General features: G+C 41.7%; 2 protein-coding genes across 4 annotated transcripts; both read left to right on the top strand.

The window, feature by feature from the left end:
• Positions 1–643: 643 nt before the first annotated feature.
• Positions 644–23,630, top strand: LOC112214705 (sensor for unfolded proteins in the ER ire1). 3 transcript variants are annotated; one of them, XR_006078941.1, is made up of 7 exons: positions 644–816; positions 5,276–7,282; positions 7,577–7,740; positions 7,823–8,043; positions 8,382–8,511; positions 10,676–10,773; positions 10,974–11,836. XR_006078941.1 is itself a non-coding variant. In XM_024373657.2 (7 exons), the coding sequence occupies exons 4-7, from the start codon at positions 7,832–7,834 to the stop codon at positions 11,110–11,112; spliced, it is 579 nt and encodes a 192-aa protein (XP_024229425.2). In that variant the 5' UTR covers positions 649–816; positions 5,276–7,282; positions 7,577–7,740; positions 7,823–7,831; the 3' UTR covers positions 11,113–11,836. The 3 variants fall into 3 exon arrangements, 2 of the variants coding, with proteins under 2 accessions (XP_024229425.2, XP_042154301.1); XM_024373657.2 differs by having other exon boundaries at positions 649–816; XM_042298367.1 differs by lacking the exons at positions 7,577–7,740; positions 7,823–8,043; positions 8,382–8,511; positions 10,676–10,773; positions 10,974–11,836 and adding an exon at positions 22,866–23,630 and having other exon boundaries at positions 729–816; positions 5,276–6,676.
• LOC112214707 (serine/threonine-protein kinase/endoribonuclease IRE1a) lies at positions 13,508–25,508 on the top strand. Its single transcript, XM_024373658.2, has 8 exons — positions 13,508–13,604; positions 21,131–21,190; positions 23,306–23,471; positions 23,637–23,797; positions 23,875–24,107; positions 24,635–24,764; positions 24,853–24,953; positions 25,229–25,508. The coding sequence occupies exons 4-8, from the start codon at positions 23,738–23,740 to the stop codon at positions 25,398–25,400; spliced, it is 696 nt and encodes a 231-aa protein (XP_024229426.1). The 5' UTR covers positions 13,508–13,604; positions 21,131–21,190; positions 23,306–23,471; positions 23,637–23,737; the 3' UTR covers positions 25,401–25,508.

Raw genomic sequence — 25,508 nt, 5'->3', positions numbered from 1 at the left:
TGAACAAGGCATTTAACCCACCGTTCCTAGGCTGTCATTGTAAATAAGAATGTGTTCTTAACTGACTTGCCTAGTTAAATAAAAAATAAATAAAGAGTCAAGCACGAGCTAGCGGGATCCTATTAGCCCGTTTTGGCATGCATCTGCATATTTCCGTTAGGGAACGCCTACTCAGAGTTCGCATGTGCAATAACTCAATTTGCCTTTGCATTCCTTCTAAACAAAGCGATGTTTTTACAACCTTAGCAAAGGTTAAATTCTACAAAACGTTGTCCACCTTGTTCATAACATATTATAGTTTTGGTTACAGAAAACTGTACTGAAATAAAAAATAAATAATCGATGAGAAAATGTGCAGAATGTTGGCCAAAATCCATCTTCTCCCACTGCCGGCTTCTTCTTACTACAATATTTGGTAGTGAGTGGAAACGCCAAGCGGTTGCTTCACATTTTTACATCCGGTGAAATATCTGTCTCATTGTTCTATCGGTTCTTCCTCTCTGATTTCAGGAAGAACAGTTAATGGCCGTGTTCGAGGTTAATGGCTAGAAGGGATACAGCTTTTGTCAAATAAGCCTTCTAGCCATGTATGTGTTCAAGAGTCAAAAGCGCAATGTATAATGGGTAAATTGTGACTGACTGACTTTTTAGTAAATAATAATGAGTCGTTACTTATGATGCAAGGTGATTTGTAGATCAGTCAGTAGACAGTCGCCTGCAGTTGTTTTGATGCTCTCGAACGCGGCCGATGTTTCTTCCGCATCAGTAGAGCGGGCACTGTAACTTCAGCCTTTCTCCTCTTAAGAACTCTTAGAGGTATGCACATTTTAAATAGATTTAAGGCTATTGGCACAGTCCAGTGAATGTTTCTCTTTCCGAGTTATGTTATAGTGGGGACTACAAATCCTCCGCATTTGAAACTATAAAAATGAGCTTTTCCAAAAGTCTCGCAATGGTACTGAAATGAAACAGGCAGAAAGCAGGTCTCGAACCTTCGACCTTCTAGCCTGAAATCCAACGCGCTATCGACTGTGCCTCAAAAGTATTCTCGTGAGTCCCAGGGTCGATATTTATAAACTGGTATATGGCTCAAACCACTCAATTTATTAAGAACCTTTTAGGATGCCATATGAATCAAGCTATAAAGCCCCTTTGGGTTGTAGAAAACCAACATATAAGGTGTTGGTTTCATGAGCTGAAATAAAATACCCCAGAAATGTTCCATACACACAAAAAGCTTATTTCTCTCAATGTTTTACATCCCTGTCAGTGAATATTTTTCCTTTGCCAAGACAATCCATCCACCTGACAGTTTTTTTATTTATTTATTTATTTTATTTCACCTTTATTTAACCAGGTAGGCTAGTTGAGAACAAGTTCTCATTTGCAACTGCGACCTGGCCAAGATAAAGCATAGCAGTGTGAACAGACAACACAGAGTTACACATGGAGTAAACAATTAACAAGTCAATAACACAGTAGAAAAAAAGGGGAGTCTATAAACATTGTGTGCAAAAGGCATGAGGAGGTAGGCGAATAATTACAATTTTGCAGATTAATAACACTGGAGTGATAAATGATCAGATGGTCATGTACAGGTAGAGATATTGGTGTGCAAAAGAGCAGAAAAGTAAATAAATAAAAACAGTATGGGGATGAGGTAGGTAAAAATGGGTGGGCTATTTACCGATAGACTATGTACAGCTGCAGCGATCGGTTAACTGCTCAGACAGCAGATGTTTGAAGTTGGTGAGGGAGATAAAAGTCTCCAACTTCAGCGATTTTTGCAATTCCTTCCAGTCACAGGCAGCAGAGAACTGGAACGAAAGGCGGCCAAATGAGGTGTTGGCTTTAGGGATGATCAGTGAGATACACCTGCTGGAGCGCGTGCTACGGATAGGTGTTGCCATCGTGACCAGTGAACTGAGATAAGGCGGAGCTTTACCTAGCATGGACTTGTAGATGACCTGGAGCCAGTGGGTCTGGCGACGAATATGTAGCGAGGGCCAGCCGACTAGAGCATACAAGTCGCAGTGGTGGGTGGTATAAGGTGCTTTAGTGACAAAACGGATGGCACTGTGATAAACTGCATCCAGTTTGCTGAGTAGAGTGTTGGAAGCAATTTTGTAGATGACATCGCCGAAGTCGAGGATCGGTAGGATAGTCAGTTTTACTAGGGTAAGTTTGGCGGCGTGAGTGAAGGAGGCTTTGTTGCGGAATAGAAAGCCGATTCTTGATTTGATTTTCGATTAGAGATGTTTGATATGAGTCTGGAAGGAGAGTTTACAGTCTAGCCAGACACCTAGGTACTTATAGATGTCCACATATTCAAGGTCGGAACCATCCAGGGTGGTGATGCTGGTCAGGCGTGCGGGTGCAGGCAGCGAACGGTTGAAAAGCATGCATTTGGTTTTACTAGCGTTTAAGAGCAGTTGGAGGCCACGGAAGGAGTGTTGTATGGCATTGAAGCTCGTTTGGAGGTTAGATAGCACAGTGGACGGGCCGGAAGTATATAGAATGGTGTCGTCTGCGTAGAGGTGGATCAGGGAATCGCCCGCAGCAAGAGCAACATCATTGATATATACAGAGAAAAGAGTCGGCCCGAGGATTGAACCCTGTGGCACCCCCATAGAGACCGCCAGAGGACCGGACAGCGTGTCCTCCGATTTGACACACTGAACTCTGTCTGCAAAGTATTTGGTGAACCAGGCAAGGCAGTCATCCGAAAAACCGAGGCTACTGAGTCTGCCGATAAGAATATGGTGATTGACAGAGTCGAAAGCCTTGGCAAGGTCGATGAAGACGGCTGCACAGTACTGTCTTTTATCGATGGCGGTTATGATATCGTTTAGTACCTTGAGCGTGGCTGAGGTGCACCCGTGACCGGCTCGGAAACCCGATTGCACAGCGGAGAAGGTACGGTGGGATTCGAGATGGTCAGTGACCTGTTTGTTGACTTGGCTTTCGAAGACCTTAGATAGGCAGGGCAGGATGGATATAGGTCTGTAACAGTTTGGGTCCAGGGTGTCTCCCCTTTGAAGAGGGGGATGACTGCGGCAGCTTTCAATCCTTGGGGATCTCAGACGATATGAAAGAGAGGTTGAACAGGCTGGTAATAGGGGTTGCGACAATGGCGGCGGATAGTTTCAGAAATAGAGGGTCCAGATTGTCAAGCCCAGCTGATTTGTACGGGTCCAGGTTTTGCAGCTCTTTCAGAACATCTGCTATCTGGATTTGGGTAAAGGAGAACCTGGAGAGGCTTGGGCGAGTAGCTGCGGGGGGGGCGGAGCTGTTGGCTGAGGTTGGAGTAGCCAGGCGGAAGGCATGGCCAGCTGTTGAGAAATGCTTGTTGAAGTTTTCGATAATTATGGATTTATCGGTGGTGACCGTGTTACCTAGCCTCAGTGCAGTGGGCAGCTGGGAGGAGGTGCTCTTGTTCTCCATGGACTTCACAGTGTCCCAGAACTTTTTGGAGTTGGAGCTACAGGATGCAAACATCTGCCTGAAGAAGCTGGCCTTAGCTTTCCTTACTGACTGCGTGTATTGGTTCCTGACTTCCCTGAACAGTTGCATATCGTGGGGACTATTCAATGCTATTGCAGTCCGCCACAGGATATTTTTGTGCTGGTCAAGGGCAGTCAGGTCTGGAGTGAACCAAGGGCTGTATCTGTTCTTAGTTCTGCATTTTTTGAACGGAGCATGCTTATCTAAAATGGTGAGGAAGTTACTTTTAAAGAATGACTAGGCATCCTCAATTGACGGGATGAGGTCAATGTCCTTCCAGGATACCCGGGCCAGGTCGATTAGAAAGGCCTGCTCACAGAAGTGTTTTAGGGAGCGTTTGACAGTGATGAGGGGTGGTCGTTTGACAGCGGCTCCGTAGCGGATACAGGCAATGAGGCAGTGATCGCTGAGATCCTGGTTGAAGACAGCAGAGGTGTATTTGGAGGGCCAGTTGGTCAGGATGACGTCTATGAGGGTGCCCTTGTTTACAGATTTAAGGTTGTACCTGGTGGGTTCCTTGATGATTTGTGTGAGATTGAGGGCATCTAGCTTAGATTGTAGGACTGCCGAGGTGTTAAGCATATCCCAGTTTAGGTCACCTAACAGAACAAACTCTGAAGCTAGATGGGGGGGCGATTAATTCACAAATGGTGTCCAGGGCACAGCTGGGAGCTGAGGGGGGGTCGGTAGCAGGCGGCAACAGTGAGAGACTTATTTCTGGAGAGAGTAATTTTCAAAATTAGTAGTTCAAACTGTTTGGGTATGGACCTGGAAAGTATGACATTACTTTGCAGGCTCTCTCTGCAGTAAACTGCAACTCCTCCCCCTTTGGCAGTTCTATCTTGACGGAAAATGTTATAGTTGGGTATGGAAATCTCAGAATTTTTGGTGGCCTTCCTGAGCCAGGATTCAGACACGGCAAGGACATCAGGGTTAGCAGAGTGTGCTAAAGCAGTGAGTAAAACAAACTTAGGGAGGAGGCTTCTGATGTTGACATGCATGAAACCAAGGCTTTTTCAATCACAGAAGTCAACAAATGAGGGTGCCTGGGGACATGCAGGGCCTGGGTTTACCTCCACATCACCCGCAGAACAGAGGAGGAGTAGAATGAGGGTGCGGCTAAAGGCTATCAAAACTGGTCGCCTAGAGCGTTGGGGACAGAGATTAAAAGGAGCAGATTTCTGGGCATGGTAGAATATATTCAGGGCATAATGCGCAGACAGGGGTATGGTGGGGTATATCAAGGAGCTGATTAAACAGCATGATCATTACACGTGCATTTTGTGCTGGGGACAATAAAATGTGCAGTTTTGTCAAACAACACAATGCCACAGATGTCTCAAGTTTTGAGGGTGCGTGCAATTGATATGGTGACTGCAGGAATGTCCACCACAGCTGTTGCCAGAGAATTTAATGTTAATTTCTCTACCATAAGGTCTCACAACCGCAGACCACGTGTATGCCGTCTTGTGGCCGAGTGGTTTACTGATGTCAACTTTGAACAGAGTGCCCCATGGTGGCGGTGGGGTTATGGTATCGGCAGGCATAAGCTACGGACAACAAACACAATTGCATTTTATTGATGCCAATTTGAATGCACAGAGATACTGTGACAAGATCCTGAGGCCCATTTAAAATCGTTGTGTTTATATTTTTGTTCAGTATAAGTGTAGATTAGATATAAAGTTAGGCCTACTATAAGTCCCATAATTATTTGTTTTATTTAATTAAAAAGTTCAACTATACTCACCTCCTTGCTTTTCTTCCTCAGATGTCCCTGTGTAGATGACATCGTCAGGAATTATGGAACACAAGATTGATTTTCAAGAACTTCTGGCCAGACTGGTTATCTCAGAGCCAACAGATCCTATTATCAAGTGCATTATTAATAATAATCTGAAGAGGCTGAAGAAATTGATTAGAGGCAAGGACATCAATGCATTGTACCCTTGTGTTGAGTTACAAGATGAAGTAACCCCTTTAATTGCTGCTGTTGCATTTGCAAATCAGGAGATTTGTACATTTCTTCTGGGAAAAGGTGCTGACCCCAACAAACCATCAAAGAGATTTTTAGCACCATTGCATTATGCTGGACTGCGTAAAGTTCCAGTGAATATAGTAACAACATTACTGGAAGCAAAGGCAGATCCAAATGGTCTAGTAGAAACAGGCCTACCTGTAAAACCAAAGTTCTCTCCAATTCAATTAGCACATGACAGAGAGGATGTTGTGAAGAAGTTGCTCGAATCTGGAGCTTTAATGTGGCTAAATCATGGCATCCATCCTGCAATTGATCTGAAATTGGCCACAATAATTGAAAACTTTGCGAAAGAGAGTGAGTTCTTTTCCAAAATCAAGATTTTTAAAAATTTTGTGAAAGCAGTAAAACAAACATCCCCAACAGAAGTGTTCAGCAGCTTTGCCCAGAACCTTCTACAGGTGAACCCCCAAACCCACCTTACTATGGTTGACATGTGCTTTAACATTGAAGGTGCATATGCAGAAAAATACCCCCAGACAGCCATTACATGGTTGAACGACTCCAATAAACTAGATTACTATGTTAAAGATGTAAGCAAACGTCTGTCTACAATTCCTCAGCTTTTTAGGGCAGGTGCATTGAAATCCTTAGATAGAGTTGTTTGCTCCATGAAGGAAATACCTAATGAGGTGTCACTTACCCTAATTCCTGAGTTAGTGAAACTGTTTTCCTGTAAAACAGATGATTTTCTTGTTCCATTGATCATTGTTATACTTTATGGCATCACACAGAAGACAAAAGACAAGGATCGTTGGAGCAACTCTGACCTTGAGAAAATATGCAAGCACATTGTCCCATGCACACAGAGGGAGGGTTATCCCTCTGAATTGAAGATGTATGCCTATGCCTTGCTAGCAGATCTTTACACATTTAGTTGTGTTCCTGGTTACATCAGCTCTCTGGGACTGACTCTGGTACCTGAAGAACTACTTATCTGGGGAAGGGATGAAAACCTGAAAGTAAAGATGAGAGATTTAAACAAATCCTTAAACGGACAACTTTCTGTCTCCAAGTCAGCAAGTGAAGATTCAAAAGATAGTTATTTATCAGAAACCAACAAGAAGAAGAAGAAGAAGAGGAGAACGGCAGAAAAACAAGACATACCAAAAGAAGAGACAGACACACAAGAAAATAATGCATGTTTAGCCTTCAATACTTCATCTACTCCTGTTGAGGAATCTGGCCTTGATGAGTCTTCTAGTGTCAATCCGTTCCACCCCACCACTGACACATCACCATTACAGCGCAAATGGCTCAAAGTCAGCAAGCGGTGGGAGACACAGTTAGAGAAGCTTGCCAACATGGATGAATGTAAAGTTTATAGGGTAGGAAACCTCACTATTGTAGATGATGCAGAATTCTACATAGCAAAGGGAAGTGATGGAACTGAGGTCTTCTTGGGCCTCAGGGATGATGGCACTGAAGTAGCCATAAAGAGAATGACCAGATTAAACTATCAAGTTCTCAAGAATGAGGAGGAATTCCTACATCTTCCTAAACTTGATAATCCCTACATTGTAAGATATGTTGACTTTGCCGAGGATACAATCTTTGGCTACCTTGTTCTTCAGCTGTGCGAATACACCTTGGATGAATACATCAAAGACCACTTACCAAAGGACAACCCTCATGTTCTGAAGGAAATTGTACATGATGTTCTCTCTAGACTAGGAGTGCTTCACAGTAAAGACACCAACATACTCCACAGGGATATCAAACCCCAGAATGTTTTGATAGGTAAGACCACATTTTATTATGTCTTGACTTAACCTCCTGTTTGCAGAGACCGCAGAAGACACAAACCAATGAGCATCAGTCAGGGAGTAATGTGAAAAGCATTGAGAAGAATATGTTGTCATATGTACTTTATTTTGACCAGACATTCAATGTCTGTTTTAAACAGCACTGATCATTGGAATAAAATATAATATGATACAACAATGTCATTCTATAATTTAACAATAATGATAATTATGATATTGTTAAACCACACATGTCATTATTAAACTGTTAGCATGGTTTTCTCATCAGATGTTACCGGCAGGGCAAGATTAGCTGATTTTGGTATAAGTCGACAATTGACCACGGGACAAACAACTGTAAAAACAAGAAGTGCTGGAACAAAATGCTGGATGGCCAGGGAAACTTTCGATGAAGACGACGATATCAGATATAAGCGGAGCACTGATATTTAGGTTTGTGTAATGAAAATAGGTAACGTTATCTTGGTTTCCATAATGTTTTTCTAATTGTTCAAATGCTTACTGTCATTTCCAGGTGGTTGGAATGTTGATATATTACATCCTGTCTGGTGGACACCGCGCCTTTGGCAGAGGTCCTCGATGTGAGAGCAACATTCTGGATGGGAAGTACAATCTGGATCACGTTGTAGATGAGGTTACAAATGACCTCATTGAGTGGATGATCAACGAAGACCCAAAAAAGAGACCTACTGTGGAGGAGACCTTGGATCACCCCTACTTCTGGGATGAGAAGAGGTAAGAAGAACTGCTAATACTAGTCAATCAAAAGGTTTGGTTAAAAATGGGCAATCTGGGATTAAAACAAAAATGAAGAGTTCATCTGGCTGTTTTTTGTAAACTGCTGAGGGATGCAGCTGGAGAAATGTAAACACTCTTAAATTTCTAGATGGAACTATTGTATGTCTGCAAATACTGACCATCCATGATAACTTATCACACAGATAAAAATGGATAACTTGTTAAAGATGATGCTAGGATGCTTGAGCACAAGAAGAGCCAATGCCCAAGTATATAAAATATGCAATATGTATGTATTGACTAGACATTTTGTACTGCACCCTGTTGTCTTTCAGGAAAGTTGAGTACTTGAGAAGAATTGGGAATGAGAAGGAGGTCGGGAAGTATAGTGATGCTGACCCAGAACTTCTAGAAGCTCTGAAACAAAGTGCCATGGAGAGAACCTTCTGCCAGTGGAAATCCAAGGTGGGCCATGTGTCATTTTCTTAAATTGTGTTGGAGGCGGCTTATGGTAGAGAAATTAACATTCAATTCTCCGGTAACGGCTCTGGTGGACATTCCTGCAGTCAGAATATCAATTGCACTCTTCCTGAAATCTTGAGACATCTGTGGCATTGTGTTGTGTGACAAAACTGCAGATTTTAGTGACCTCTTATTTTCCCCAGCACAAGGTGCACCTGTGTAATGACCATGCTGTTTTAATCAGTTTCTTGATATGCCACACATGTCAGGTGGATGGATTATCTTGGCAAAGGAGAAATGCTCACTAACAGGCATATAAATACATTTGCGCCCAAAATCTGAGAGAAATAAGGTTTTTGTGCGTATCGAACATTTCTGGGATCTTTTATTTCAGCTCATGAAACATGGGACCAAAGCTTTACATGCTGTGTTTATATTTCTGTTCAGTGTACTTACCTGTACACTGAGTGTACAAAACATTATGAACACCTGCTCTTTCCATGACATAGCTTTCACCTGGTCAGTCTATGATCCCTTACTGATGTATCTTGTTAAATCCACTTCAATCAGTGTAGATGAAGGGGAGGAGACAGGTTAAAGAAGGATTTTTATGCCTTGAGATAATTGAGACATGGATTGTGTATGTGTGACAAAATATACACTACCTTTCAAAAGTTTGGGGTCACTCTGAAGTGTCCTTGTTTTTGAAAGTATCTGCAAAACACCAGTCCTTGCTGTCCCCAGTCCACCTGGCCGTGCTGCTGCTCCAGTTTCAACTGTTCTTCCTTATTATTATTGGACCATGCTGGTCATTTATGAACATTTGAACATCTTGGCCATGTTCTGTTATAATCTCCACCCGGCACAGCCAGAAGAGGACTGGCCACCCTACATAGCCTGGTTCCTCTCTAGGTTTCTTCCTAGGTTTTGGCCTTTCTAGGGAGTTTTTCCTAGCCACCGTGCTTCTACACCTGCATTGCTTGCTGTTTGGGGTTTTAGGCTGGGTTTCTGTACAGCACTTTGAGATATCAGCTGATGTACGAAGGGCTATATAAATACATTTGATTTGATTTGAACAGGGAACAGGAGACCCGGGATGCTGGCCTTCTAAGCAGAGTTGCAAAGAAAAAGCCATATCTCAGACTGGCCAATAAAAATAAAAGATGAAGATGGACAAAAGAACACAGACACTGGACAGAGGAACTCTGCCTAGAAGGCCAGCATCCCGGAGTCGCCTCTTCACCATTGACGTTGAGACTGGTGTTTTGCGGGTACTATTTAATGAAGCTGCAAGTTGAGGACTTTTGAGGCATCTGTTTCTCAAACTAAACACTGATGTACTTGTCCTCTTGCTCAGTTGTGCACCGGGGCCTCCCAATCCTCTTTCTGTTCAGTTAGTCAGTTTGCGCTGTTCTGTGAGGGGAGTAGTACACATCGTTGATCTTCAGTTTCTTGGCAATTTCTCTCATGGAATAGCCTTCATTTCTCAGAACAAGAATAGACTGATGAGTTTCAGAAGAAAGGTCTTTGTTTCTGGTCATTTTGAGACTGTAATCAAATCAACAAATGCTGATGCTCCAGATACTCAACTAGTCTAAAGAAGGACAGTTTTATTGCTTCTTTAATCAGGACAACAGTTTTCAGCTGTGCTAACATAATTGCCAAAGGGTTTTCTAATGATCAATTAGCCTTTTAAAATGATACACTTGGATTAGCTAGCACAACATGCCATTGGAAAACAGGAGTGATGGTTGCTGATAATGGGCCTCTGTACGCCTATGTAGATATTCCATAAAAAATCAGCCGTTTCCAGCTACAATAGTCATTTACAACATTAACAATGTCTACACTGTGTTTCTGATCAATTTGACGTTATTTTAATGGACAAAAAAAATGTGCTTTTCTTTCAAAAACAAAGACATTTCTAAGTGACTGCAAACTTTAGAACGGTAGTACATAAGTGCCTTTAAACAGAGTATTTTAGTAGGTGCCAGGCGCACCGGTTTGTGTCAAGAACTGCAACGCTGCTGGGTTTTTCACACTCAACAGTTTCCTATGTGTATCAAGAATGGTCTACCACTCAAAGGACATCCAACCAAACTTGACTTTGTGGGAAGCTTTGGAGTCAATATTTCCCTTTCCTCATCTTGTTGTTTTGTGTTCACAGCTGCCGCCTGATTTGATCGAGAAGATGGATGGCAGAAAGCCCTACCCTGAGAACATATTGGGGTTACTACGCTTCATACGCAACCTCCATGAGCACTAGTAAGTAAGACTAATGTTTTTCCCAGTACTAGCTGTTTTCACTCTCTTACCAAATCTGTCGTTCTGCCCTTGAACAAGGCAGTTAACCCACTGTTCCTAGGCCGTCATTGAAAATAAGAATTTGTTCATCATAACGGACTTGCCTAGTTAAAGGTCAAATAAATTGAAGGTGGCTGAGTGTTTTGTTTCTCCTTCTGCAGTGCTGAGGATTTTGAGTCTGTTGACCCGATGAAAATGTTCCCTGATCTCTTTGGATGCGTCTACATGTTGGCCAAGAAACAGGACTGGAATTCAAGGCCTGGTCTGAAAAAAATGTGTCCGAGAAATTTAAGCTCATGATTCTGAAATGTAAACTGTATGTCATTTTAAACTGATGAAATATGAACTAATGTCATAGACTCTTTGTAAGTAGAGCCAGTGATCTGTGTTAAGGACATTTTATATTCTACATTTTCACTGATAGACCTAATATACATATGATTTATACAAACCAAGATTACATGGTTGTAGCATACTTATCATGGGGGATTTGAATGTAAATTATAACCTTGTGAAATCTTAATAAGGCTATGTGTTTGCTTGTTTCAGTTTACATTTACACAAAGCATTGATATGATAGCAATGACTTGTCAACCTTATTGTTCATACAGTCGTTTTTTTTAAAGGAATCTAGTAGGTTTTGTCCAGTGTTGTCCACTTGTTTTTTTTTTCATTGTAACACAGCTGGTAGACAACATAAAATATGCCTCAGTGACACTTCTACTCTAACAACTCAAACATTCATGGTTGTTTTTATTTGGAGGTTTACGGGATTTGTAATAATATGAATTATCTGGATGAGATTTTCTAGAGATGTCTGGATCAAAATGTTTACATACTATCGTTTCTTTATATCTGTGTATTGCTTGGTATGAACATGAAGCCTACCAAGTGTGCATTGAAACAACTGTATTGTTCTCTATTCAGTGATTCAATCAAGGAGCTCTGACGTCCTTTTGTGGATAGAACTGAGAATCATCCGTTTTCTATGAATTGAACACCAAAAGAATCCAGCAAGTCTCAATATAATAAAAGGTATAAAATAGCTAAATAGAACTGTACTTTTTTTCAACCCTCCCGTACAACCCCACCCACCTGCAACAGCTGGCATATATAACAAATCTCAGCAGCAGAAACACCAGCAGCCCCACATAAACAGACCTCCTTCCTGGTATAAAGCCACAATCAGCCACATATCCAGTACCAGATCAACCATAAGAAAACAGAACTCAGAGAGTCGTCAGGAATTCTGACACAGGTTAGGTGACACTGGGTTGTCTGTAAACCTAAATGCCACACCTTTGTGCTTGCTATAGCTCTTCAGTACGGAAGCACAGACAACATTTGTCTTCTGTTCCTCTTTGGAACCAAGAGGTCTAGTCTGTTTTAAGAATACACACCCTTCCATTCTAATCCCCCTTTGTTCTAGCACTTTATAAATGTTTTTTTTCTAAATATTCAATTTCAGCCATTTGTTTTGAAAGTTGTGTTCAATTCAACAATTGTGTACTACACCATACGAAATGGATGGTCCTGCAATGTTGTTTGTGCAATTAGGAGGATATGTTACGAATTCCAAATTGTACAATATTTTACAAATAAGTTCTAAAGATCCTGGACCGCATCATGAACTTCTTGGCAGATTGCTTCAATGGCCCCGACTGCAGTGGAGGGGCCCAACACCACAGGAACTATATTGAGAGATATTACTGTTTATTGCTTGCGTCATCCCTAAGATTCTATTTAGACATATTCAAGCCATCATAGAAAGTGAGATCGCAGCCCTGTTCTTTAGTGTCATCTCCTGGCTGCTGAGGTGCACATCTAATCTCTGCTTTCCACCAGACCTGCTGCTGGGTTCTATGAAAAGGAAGACTTTCCTTTGGCACCAGTCTGAGACAATGGGACGGACGTGGCTCGGCACTGCACTGAAGTCCCTGCTGCAGTAATTCTGTGTTGACAACTACTTCTGCTTTCAGCACTTACCCACAGTGCTGCAGTGAAAACTAGGTTTTGACCTCATTTGCCTCTGATGGTTTCTCAGGTCTCAGCTCTTTGCAGCACAACATGACTTCTATCACAGCAGTTTCACATAAAAGACTGACCGTTCTTCAGATTCAAGTCTGATACAACTTTAAATCTTGAAGTACTTTGAATGGGAGTTCTAGTTTTGTTTTGTTTGAGAAGTTTCAAATGAAGGAAAGTGTCCTTAAGCATTAGGTCTAAACAGGGAGTACTCTGAAAGTATAGGACTTGATTTTAGTCAAATCAATTCAAATTCATACCTTCCTGACAGCAGGAGGTAAATGAGTGATGGAGGATGTGGGTTCCATCACCCAGTATGTATGCCTGCCCTGAATAACCCCACTTGTGTAACGGATGTCCGCCCAGATAAAGATATACAGGAAGATCTTATATGGTCTCTTCCTCGTTAGTAGAGCAGGTACTGTGAGCTAAAGGCTTAAAGAGATTTCTCCTCTAGAACTCCAAGAGGTACTTACTTTGAGGAATAAGGTTGATTTTCTTTAGGCTGTACAGAAAGATTATGGCAAATTACTGGTATCCCATAGAAAAGTGCTGGCGCAATTGTTTCCCCATCATGACCTCATCATTGGGATGTCTATTGTTCCTGGGACTCAGTCCACCCCATCCAATTTGCATATGGCTAAAGCACTACATGTACCAGATATCATTCTAGGTTGGCTTTCGGGAAGTACTTTTATTGCCTTCTCTTCCTCAGTACAGTGGGCACTGTAAGCGTCGAGGTGAGAGGAGGTTTCTCCTCTAATGAGGTAAGTACATTTTAAGAATAAGGTTTGTATTTAAGACTGTTCTGTTTAGAATATGGGTAGGGTCATCAGCAATATGTTGTGGGCATCTGTCACTAAGCATGGTGATGCTAGGGAAATTAAGCAGAGGTAATATTGTTTGATAAGTCGATTATTTTGAACTGACAGTGATCCTCCCCATAATGCAGAAGGTTAGGATACTTTGATAGGACATAGTAAAGACAGTGTTGCCAACATTGTAGGGTCTCAGTTCTCATTAAGAATCCACCAAATGTTCAGACTTTGCTATATGCACAGCCAAACAACGGAAGTGTTGGATTCAACTTTCAATTTACTTATTGCAGCGCGCCAGTGTGAAACTTGCTAGAGTAAATTATTTGAAGTCAATTTAAGTAATTTTATGCATTTCTTTAAAGTTTGCTAACGTTAGCTAGACCTACTATAAGGGCACAAGGCGAGACCCAGATGCAGACACAGGAGGCAGATGATTAAGAGTACAAGATGTTTATTAACAATCCTAAAGGGGTAGACAAGAGAATGGTCATGGACAGGCAAAAAGTCAAAACCAGTTCAGCGTTCCAGAGGTACAGAACAGCAGGCTCGAAGTCAGGGCAGGCAGAATGGTCAGGCAGGCGGGAATAGAGTCCAAAAAAACAGGCAAACCGGTAGGACAAGTAGACGAGAATAGAAAAATCAGGCGCACGGTGAAAACCACACTGGTTGACTTGAACATACAAGACAAACTGGCACAGAGAGACATCAAACACAGGGATAAATACAGCAGGGAAAATAAGCGACACCTGGAGGGAGAGGAGACAATCACAAGGACAGGTGAAACAGATCAGGGTGTGACACCTACTAGTAGTTCTGTTGTGATAATTACTTCAGTTGTGTCAGAGTTCAAGCAGAACTGACAGCGTTTCAACTACTTTGCCGATATGAAACAGACAATCATATCAGTCAAAAAGATCAAATTCCCAGCTTATGCTTCAATACCGACTTTATAAGATGTTTTAAAAATAGTTACATTTTTTATTTCATAACATACAATAAGGCATCGTTGGCAGAATAGATGGATGCAGTTCAATGCATGATTAATATAATTCACCAATACATTTCTTGGTAGTCCCAAAAAAATATTGCTATCAGGTTGTAAACCATAGCTGGCCTGGTATGTTGTTTTCTGTCTCCACCCATTCGGGAGGCACTGTTTCAGTTTCAATGACTCAATATTTTGAACAAAAACGAACGACTGAAACTAAGGCTGGGAATGTCAATACAATCAAACTAGCAACGGCAATGATCACAAGTCAGTCATAACGTGGCTAATAGGCTGGCGCACATGTCAAACACAAGGCCCATGGGCTGAATAGGACACACAAGTGAGTATAAATGAGTCAACAGTTAAGTCATCTGCTTTATGAAAATACAGCTTTCACGTGTCCCCTTTACAGTGGAGAGAAAGTGTACAGACACATGCCACAGTCTGAGCTAGGCTACTAAAATGTTGCAATCCGGCTTCGGTTTTTAAAGCCTGACAATTAATAACCAAAAAACAAAACAGCATGTAAAACAGAAACATGTAGGCCCATTACAGCAACATTTGAGCAGTAGTCTAGATTGGCTACCCAACTATAAGGGCTACATTTTGAGTTCACCATACAGCAATGATACATTCAACACCAGTGGTGATCCATGCTGCGCAGAAAACACATGGCGGTAGGTCAAAGCATGCAGGAAAACATGCAAGCGGTTTCATTGTTCCATCTCTGTCAATGTGTTAGAAAGGGAGGGAATTCAAAGATGCAACAACCAACTAAAACCTGAAAAAAATTTGAAACCTGTGAATTTCTGACTCAGTTGACAGCCTCGGTTATCTGTTTCAATAGTAAGCCTACTATTAGCTGACTTGCACAGTACAGCTTGGGTTGACCTGACTGTGAAAGACCAGGATGAGATTTAGCATGTTAGGCAATTCAGAGTGTATGTTACTGTTTCTCATAGAATGTTTCACACAGGGAGCCTTTCTTTCTCCGGGTGGGCTGTAGGAAATGTTTTGGCAACATCTGAGTAATACTCACTTCTCCAGGCACCACTACCTCATCGGATGTAGTCTATAGCCTAAGTAGAGGTGTATGCATATAAACCATCATTCATGAACTCAATGTTTTTATACAGCGAAAGAAAAATAGTTTATCAGATAACAAAATCATAGGTAGAATGGAGCCTGAGGGGGATGGCTGCCATTTTATGTGCTCCTAACCAACTGTGCTATTTTGTTAGTTTTTTCACGTTGGTTTTAACTAGTGTTTTTACTAATTTTGTACATAATGTTGCTGCTACCGTCACTTATGACCAAAAATAGCGTATGGACATCAGAACAGCGATTACTCCCCTCAAACTGGACAAAGATTTTTTCTTTATTGACTCTGACGCAAAATATATATTGCTTTCTCGGGAACAGCCCCAAATCCCTGTCATATGTGTGAAGAAAAGACAGAGAAAAAGGAGGCTACCATCAGTCCTATTAGCCAACTTGCAATCAATGGATAACAAAATGGATGAGCTCTGATCAAGGATATCTTACCATCGGGACATAAAAAACTGTAATATCTTATACTTCACAGAGTCGTGGCTGAACGACGACATGGATAACATACAGCTGGCGGGGTTTTCGGTCCATCGGCAAGATAGAACAGCTTCCTCCATTAAGACAAGGCGTGGCGGTCTGTTTCTATTTGTAAATAACAGCTGGTGCACGAAATGTAATATTAAGGAAGTCTCAAGGTTTTGCTTGCCTGAGGTAGAATATCTCATGATAAGCTGTAAGACCACACTATTTACCAAGAGAGTTTTCATCTATTTTTTGTAGTTGTCTATTTACCACCACAAACCGATGCTGGCACTAAGATGGCACTCAACGAGCTGCATAGGGCCATAAGCAAACATGAAAATGCTCATCCAGAGGCAGAGCGCTCCTAGTGGCAGGGGACTTTAATGCAGGGAAAATTAAATCAGTTTTAACTCATTTCTACCAGCATGTTAAATGTGCAACCAGAGGTTAAAAAAAAACATATTGGCCACCTTTACTCCACAAACTCCGCCGGGCTAGACAATCTGGACCCTCTCTTTCTAATATGATCTGCCGAAATTGTTGCAACCCCTATTACTAGAATGTTCAACCTCTCTTTCGTATCGTCTGAGATTTGCAAAGATTGGAAAGCTGCCGCGGTCATCCCCTTGACACTCTAGACCCAAACTGCTACAGACCTATATCTATCCTACACTGTCTTTCTAAGGTCTTCGAAAGCCAAGTTAACAAACAGATTACTGACCATTTCGAATCCCACCATACCTTCTCCGCTATGCAATCTGGTTTCAGAGCTGGTCATGGATGCACCTCAGCCACGCTCAAGGTTCTAAACGACATCATAACCGCCATCGATAAGAGACATTACTGTGCAGCCGTATTCATCAACCTGGCCAAGGCTTTCGACTCTGTCAATCACAACATTCTTCTTGGCAGACTCGACAGCCTTGGTTTCTCAAATGATTGCCTCGCCTGGTTTACCAACTACTTCTCTGATAGAGTTCAGTGTGTCAAATCGGAGGGACTGTTGTCTGGACCTCTGACAGTCTCTATGGGTGTGCCACAGGGTTCAATTCTTGGGCCGACTCTCTTTTCTGTATACATCAATGATGTTGCTCTTGCTGCTGGTGATTCTCTGATCCACCTCTACGCAGACGACACCATTCTGTATACTTCTGGCCCCTCCTTGGACACTGTTATCTAACCTCCAGACGAGCTTCAATGCCATACAACTCTCCTTCCGTGGCCTCCATCTGCTCTTAAGCGCAAGTAAAACTAAATGCATGCTTTTCAATCGATCGCTGCCCGCACCTGCTCGCCCGTCCAGCATCACTACTCTGGACGGCTCTGACTTAGAATACGTGGACAACTACAAATACCTGGGTGTCTGGTTAGACTGTAAACTCTCCTTCCAGACTCACATTAAGCATCTCCAATCCGAAATTAAATCTAGAATCGGCTTCCTATATCGCAACAAAGCATCCTTCACTCATGCTGTCAAACATACCCTCGTAAAACTGACCATCCTACCGATCCTCGACTTCAGTGATGTCATCTATAAAATAGCCTCCAACACTCTACTCAACAAACTGGATGCAGTCTATCACAGTGCCATCCGTTTTGTCACCAAAGCCCCATATACTACCCACCATTGCGACCTGTACACTCTCGTTGGTTGGCCCTCGCTTCATACTCGTCGCCAAACCCACTGGCTACAGGTTATCTACAAGTCTCTGCTAGGTAAAGCCCCGCCTTATCTCAGCTCACTGGTCACCATAGCAGCACGCGCTCCAGCAGGTATATCTCACCGGTCACCCCCAAAGCCTATTCCTCCTTTGGTCGTCTTTCCTTCCAGTTCTCTGCTGCCCATGACTGGAATGAATTGCAAAAAATCTCTGAAGCTGGAGACTCACATCTCCCTCACTAGCTTTAAGCACCAGCTGTCAGAGCAGTTTACAGATCACTGCACCTGTACTTACCCTATCTGTAAACAGCCAATCTATCTACCTACCTCATCCCCATACTGGCATTTATTTATTTATTTTGCTCCTTTGCACCCCAGTATCTCTACCTGCACATTCATCTTCTGCCGATCTACCATTCTAGTGTTTAATTGCTATATTGTAATTACTTCGCCACCATGGCCTATTTATTGCCTTAACTCCCTAATCTTACCTCATTTGGACTCACTGTATATAGACTTTTTGTTTTCTTTTGTTCTACTGTATTATTGACTGTATGTTTTATTTATTCCATGTGTAACTCCTATTTGTTGTATGTGTCGAATTGCTACGCTTTATCTTGGCCAGGTCGCAGTTGCAAATGAGAACTTGTTCTCAACTAGCCTACCTGGTTAAATAAAGGTGAAATAAAAAAATAAACACAGATGCGTACAAAGCTCTCCCTCACCCTCCATTTGGTAAATCTGACCATAATTCTATCCTCCTGATTCCTGCTTACAAGCTAAATCTAAAGCATATAGTACCAATGACTCGCTCAATAAGGAAGTGGTCAGAGGAAGCAGATGCTAAGCTACAGGACTGTTTTGCTAGCACAGACTGGAAAATGTTCCGGGATTCTTCCAATGGCATTTGAGGAATACACCACATCAGTCATTGATTGGAAGAATCCTTCCGTTCCTCCTTGTCACTTTTTAACAACTCCCCTGTAGACCGATATGTTTCCACTGCCTGGGCTATGTCGTCGGCTGACAATGGGTTGGCTTGCCCCACAACCATTTTTAAGTCACTGGGTAATTCCCTCAATATCTTGTCCACTACGAGGGTCTCTATCACGTCCTACTCCCTTTCCAGGTTCTAGCCAGTCGTCAGTCGTATTAATGCGAAGATCTGGGCACGGACGGGTTGGTCAGCTGTATAGATCCATTGATGGAACTTTACGGCCCTATCTCTGGCAGTCAGCTGGTACCGGGACAGGATCTCGGTTTTTAGTCGCCCATAATCCGCAGCTTCGCGGGAATCCAGGTCAAAATAGGCTTCCTGAGCCACCCCGGTCAAAAGAGGGGCTAATGCACTCGCCCATTCTGTGGGCGGCCACTCTTCCATGAGGAAGGCCTCAATATCATCCTCCTTGGAGAGACGAGGTAAGATGGCGTGAGCAGCCTCTCTTGGCTTAATTCTAGGTTCTTCTCGCCGGCTCAGCTGTTGTTGCAGGAGTTCTATGGTTGTCTGCTGTGCCGTGATCAATTGTTGTAGTAGGGCGTTATCCATCGTTCTTGAATGGTTCCTCCGGGTCTACTGGAAGAATCTTGATGTACTCACTTATCCTTGTGTCACTCGTCCACCTAATGCCCGCATTCTCCGCCAATGTGAGCTGACCAAGTAATTGGCCGTCACTCTAAAGCGGAAAGGTGGAATAAACGAGTCAGGAGTAGGTTTTCTTGATTGAACACAGTTTTCTATTGAGGGCATTTGGTCAACACAAACACTCCAACATAATCAATGAAAATCTCCCAAGGAAAAACATACATCTTCTCCAGATGAAACAGGAACACAATACGATTATCTTTAAACTATAACAAAAGTCACGAGATTGTCACCGTCTTAGTGGTTCTTCATGGATAGCTCCTCTGTCTTGGTGGCCATCTTTCAGAGATAGTTTCCTCCCTCTCTGCTGGTTCCATACTCTCTCGTATAGGGGAAGGAGAACATGTCATTAGTACCGTCAGCTGTGCTTAATTGCCTCTGGTTACCTTGTCTCCCATGCCTTGTTGGTCTACTATCCGTGAGCCCAGCCTGCCCTCTGGTGGTCCTTCCACAATATATATATATACAGTATATCAAGGGATGTAGCAACTACAGATTGCCCCTATAAGTCTATCAAAAGTGTGCGAGTTTAAGCATGTGTCCATTCGGCCTATGGATTTATTTTTTATCATCATGAATTAGATTGAGCAATAAAAGGCCCACTTTTATTCCATAGGCTGGGATCCGCACTCTGCAGCTGTTGAAAGAGCGCATTTTTCACTGGCTGTCCACTGGTTTCAAAAACAATGATTGATAGGCAGCTTAAACTTCTTGAATTCAACTATTATTGTATAAATACTAATTTAGATTTGTGAAAAGCCATCCACAACAACCACAATCCGTAAGACGTAAATCACTAAATGAGAGAGCAGCAGTGTGATTCACATCAATGCGCTATGTAGATATGTAGACTACACCACTGCTGTCATCCTTACCTCCAAGCGTTTATTTAAATTGGATAATCTTTGGATGCCGACAGCTGTCGTACCATTGGAAGACATAGCTTGGACTGTAGCCTACAAAAGCCTATTCCTGTTTTTTTCCCGCGATCCATCAAACACATTTTGTGTGTCATCATAGTGGTCTCTGACTTGTGGTCAGACTCACTCAGGTGGAACAAACTTAAACTTGAGCCTTTTTTCAATGCTGATTCGAATGTCATTGAGAAAACAGAGAAGTGTCAAATATATTTTTTTCTTGCAAGCATCCTTTCCGAATTTCAAATTAATCCTCGAAGTAATCATTTCGTTTTTTAAGGATCTGTAATCTGATTACAATATTTTTGCTGGTAATGTAATGGATTTTCTTTGTGTAATCCGCTACATGTAATCCGTTACTCCCTAACACTGGTGATGGATTTGATGTTCCAATTCAGCTTGTAATCAGTGGTTGTCCTCAAGTACTGACATAATCTCAATATCCACTACATGTATTGATAGTGGGGATAGGCTTGGTTTACTTTTTTTCCTAAAGTTGATTTGCATCTTTTTGGGTTTCCTTGTGTTTAGTACTGATGAGTTTTTGGTACAGTGCCGGAAATGTTGCTGTTTCCATGATAAAGATTGTGAAAACAAATGTAAGAAGAGTTGTCTAAAGCACTAAATATACCTGTTGTACCAGTCTAGGTTGGGTTTCAGGAAGAACTTTAAATTGTGTCTCTTCCGCATCAGTAGAGTGGGCACTGTGAGCTTCGGGCTGAGAGAGGACGTTTCTGCTCCAAGAACTCTAAGGGGGTACGTACTTTTAAAGTCTATTTTTGAGAGTATTGGCACAGTCCAATGAATGCTGCTCTTTCCAAGTTATAACAAATCCTAACTCTGCATTTGACATCATATAAAACAGCTTTAATAGTATTTCAGTCAGGTAAAGGCACCACACAGGTATGCACCAGAGATGTAAAACTGCAAGATTTATTTGAGTTATTATTCTCCTAATGAACTAAACCAATTGTACTGTACAGTATATTCACTGTATCTATTTAGACACCAATAACATATACATTATAAGAGGATATTATACACTGTTATTTAACATACAAGAGCATACTGAAAATATCATGTTAAGTTACTATGAATCCCATTTCAATTGGATTTAATTGAAAAATATACTCATGACTTTTTCTCCCTCAGATATCCCTGCGTAGAAAAAATTGATAGGAATTATGGAATACTTTTTTGAACATCTGGCCAAAATCTCAGGGCCAACAGATCCTATAATAAAGTGCATTATTAATAATAATCTGGAGAGGCTGAAGAAATTGATTAGAGGCAAGGACATCAATGCATTGTACCCTTGTGTTGAGTTACAAGATGAAGTAACCCCTTTAATTGCCGCTGTTGCATTTGCAAGTCAGGAGATTTGTACATTTCTTCTGGGAAAAGGTGCTGACCCCAACAAACCATCAAAGAGATATTTAGCACCACTGCATTATGCTGGACTGAGTAAAGTTCCAGTGAATATAGTGACAACATTACTGGAAGCAAAGGCAGATCCAAATGGTCTAGCAGAACAACCATTCTTTCCAATTCAATTAGCACATGACAGAGAGGATATTGTGAAGGAGCTTCTCAAATCTGGAGCTTTAATGTGGCTAAATCATGGCGTCCATCCTGCAATTGATCAGAAATTGGCCACAATAATTGGAAACTTTGCTGAAGAGAGTGGGTTCTTTTTCAAAATCAAGCTTTTTTTCAATTTTGCACAAGCAATAGAAGTCATCCCCAACAGATGTTTTCAAGCACTATGATCTTCACTTACTAGAGCAGAACCCACAAACCCACCTCACTATGATTGACATGTGCTTTAACATTGAAGGTGCAAATGAAGACGAATACTTCCAGAAAGCCATTAAATGGTTGAACGACTCCAATAAACTAGTTTCCTATGTTGAAGATGTAAGCAAACGTCTGTCCACAGTTCCTCTGAAATTTAGAGCAGGTGCATTGAAATCCTTAGATAGAGTTGTTTGCGCCATGAAGGAAATACCTAATGAGGTGTCACTTACCCTAATTCCTGAGTTAGTGAAACTGCTTTCCTGTAAAACAGAAGGTGATCTTGTTCCATTGATCATTGTTATACTCTATGGCATCACACAGAAGACAAAAGACAAGGATCGTTGGAGCAACTCTGACCTTGAGGAAATATGCAAGCACATTGTCCGATGCACACAGAGGAAGGGTTATCCCTCTGAATTTAAGATGTATGCCTATGCCTTGCTAGCAGATCTTTACACATTTAGTTGTGTTCCTGGTTACATCAGCTCTCTGGGACTGACTCTGGTACCTGAAGGACTACTTAACTGTGGAAGGGATGAAAACCTGAAAGTAAAGCTGAGAGATCTAAACATGTCCTTAGACAGACAACGTTCTGTCTCCAAGTCAACAAGTGAAGAGACAGACAGACAAGAAAATAATGCATGTTTAGCCTTCAATACTTCATCTACTCCTGTTGAGGAATCTGGCCTTGATGAGTCTTCTAGTGTCAAGCCGTTCCACCCCACCACTGACACATCACCATTACAGAGCAAATGGCTCAAAGTCAGCAAGCGGTGGGAGACACAGTTAGAGAAGCTTGCCAACGTGGATGAATGTAAAGTTTATAAAGTAGGAAACCTCACTCTTATAAATGATGATTACTTTCGCATAGCAAAGGGAAGTGATGGAACTGAGGTCTTCTTGGGCCTGAGGGATGACGGCACTGAAGTAGCCATAAAGAGAATGATCAGGTCAAACTATCAGTTTCTCAAGAATGAGGAAGGATTTTTACGTCTTCCAGAGCTTGACTGTAGCGGTATTGTGAGATACATGGACTTTGCAGAAGACAATTTCTTTGGTTATCTTGCTCTTCAGCTCTGTGAATACACTCTGGATGAGTACATTAATACACACCTGTCCAAGGACGACACTCCTGCCCTGATTAAAATCACTGAAGAGGTGCTCCGCAGTTTAAGTGTCCTTCATGGTCCAACTACCAAAGTCCTTCATCGGGATATCAAACCTCAGAATGTTTTGATAGGTGAGAGATACTATAGCATTGCACAGTTAAGCCTTTCACTCCCACTAAATCTAATACATGGCTTTCATCATTGTGTTAAAAATCCATATGCACTATCATAAAGTCATTTTCTAGTATCTATACTTATGAAAAGCATGATATTGTGATATTATTTATCCTTTACAGGTATCAAAGGAAATGCAAAATTGGCAGATTTTGGCATAAGTCGCAGACTGACAGTGGAACAAACAACTCTACACACAGTCCCTGCGGGAACAAAATGCTGGATGGCCAAGGAGACATTAGACAAACAAGGCTCTGGATATAAGAGGAGCTCTGATATACAGGTTGAGCAACGTGAAGATGGAATAAAGATTATTTCCTGTTTGTAGAGCGATGGACTGAATGATTGTTGTAATTTCAGGTGGCTGGGATGTTGGTATACTACATCCTTTCTGGTGGACACCACCCCTTTGAAGGTCCACTTGGTGATGAACTTGAACAGAATCGAAACATAATCAAGGGGACTTACACACTAGAACATGTGGCAGACGAGGTGGCAAAGGACCTCATTGAGTGGATGATCAATGAAGACCCTGCTGGGAGACCTACAGTGGAGGAGACCCTGAATCATCCCCTCTTCTGGAAACCACAGAGGTGAAAATCCTTATTTGTCACTTGAAAAGTTGTTTTATTAGTATGTCTTTGTGTATAATAGGTAATAGTGAAAATAATAATAAACATGGAGATACAACTCAATTCTAGTTACAATTACATGATTGACACGGTGACACAATTATATTACTCTATGTGCATAATTAGAATAATTCATATTATTCAAATTCTATTAATGCATTCAAGCAAATGTAATCTGTTAAACAAATTATAAGCCAAGTGTAAAGGTAGTTAGCTTTCGATAAAGTTTGTAGACGCCTTAGGTTTTATCATTATGCAAGATTTGCATTATCCATGGCATGAAATTCTTACCTTACATGGACACCTTTGCCAGAGACTTACACCTATTTGCATCACTTGAGGCTTCCCATCACAACAAGTGATGGGACGAAATATGAGGCAGTGCAATTCTTAAACTGATTAGCATGAGACTGAGAGGGAAATTACAACATGGACATAACTTCCCCTATAATTTGTTTCAAATGTATTGATGTTCACCGTTTGATCAGGAGATTGGATTACTTGATAAAAATTGGGAATCAGGAGGAGGCAGAGAACCATCGTAATGCTGACCCAGAGCTCGTTCAAGCGCTAGACCAAGGTGTTGAGACGAGATCCTTCTATCAGTGGAAATCCAAGGTTAGCCAGACGACGTTTTATTCACCACAAGCCATTTATGAGAGTGTAAAGCAATGTTAACGCATACAGCAATTCTTTGTCTTCACAGCTGCCCCCTTTGTTGATCCAGAAGGTGGAAGGTAAAAGGAAGGCCTACGCTGAGAACACATTGGGGTTACTGCGCTTCATACGCAACCATGATGCACACTAGTAAGTCAAAAAACAACAATTAGTGTTAGTGGCACTGATCTAAATTTCAAATTGCTTTACATTTCAATCAATTGGGGAATTGAATAGATACTGTACTTATTTCAAATCCTAACATGACATACCAGATATCAAGTTAGATAATATGATTTCCTCTGATTTCTGTTAATCAAATCTGCCGCTGTAATTGACATTACAGTATGTTGAAACTGCCCAACACTGAGCATCTTCACTGACATCATAGAAAAATGGCTTTTGTGTTTTCTGTCTTTCTGTAGCACTAAGGTTGCGGATAAGGATGCAGATGCGGCCTGCTGTGTTTGCAAAGATCTGGTGACAACGTTTCCTGATCTCTTTGGATGCGTTTACAAGTTTGCTAAGGAACAGAACTGGAATACAAGTCGACCTGATCTCTGCATTTTTTTTAATGCAGAGGAACTAAGCTCATGATGCTGACATATACAGTGGGGCAAAAAAGTATTTAGTCAGCCACTAATTGTGCAAGTATTCCCACTTAAAAAGATGAGAGAGGCCTGTAATTATCATCATAGGTACACT

The sequence above is a fragment of the Oncorhynchus tshawytscha genome, linkage group LG15, assembly GCF_018296145.1.
Source record: "Oncorhynchus tshawytscha isolate Ot180627B linkage group LG15, Otsh_v2.0, whole genome shotgun sequence".
NCBI classification, from domain to species: Eukaryota; Metazoa; Chordata; class Actinopteri; order Salmoniformes; family Salmonidae; genus Oncorhynchus; species Oncorhynchus tshawytscha.
This window is presented reverse-complemented; position numbering and strand designations above follow the sequence as displayed.

What these genes read in the sequence shown, in the direction of transcription:
- LOC112214705 (XM_042298367.1), top strand. Translation starts at nt 5,290, where the DNA reads ATGACATCGTCAGGAATTATGGAACACAAGATTGATTTTCAAGAACTT. An exon ending in AGAGACAGACACACAAGAAA is followed by an intron (nt 6,677 to 22,865) that starts ATAATGCATGTT and finishes ACAGACAAGAAA; the next exon opens with ATAATGCATGTTTAGCCTTC.
- LOC112214707 (XM_024373658.2), top strand. Translation starts at nt 23,738, where the DNA reads ATGGCCAAGGAGACATTAGACAAACAAGGCTCTGGATATAAGAGGAGC. An exon ending in AGAGGAGCTCTGATATACAG is followed by an intron (nt 23,798 to 23,874) that starts GTTGAGCAACGT and finishes TTGTAATTTCAG; the next exon opens with GTGGCTGGGATGTTGGTATA. An exon ending in TCTATCAGTGGAAATCCAAG is followed by an intron (nt 24,765 to 24,852) that starts GTTAGCCAGACG and finishes TTGTCTTCACAG; the next exon opens with CTGCCCCCTTTGTTGATCCA.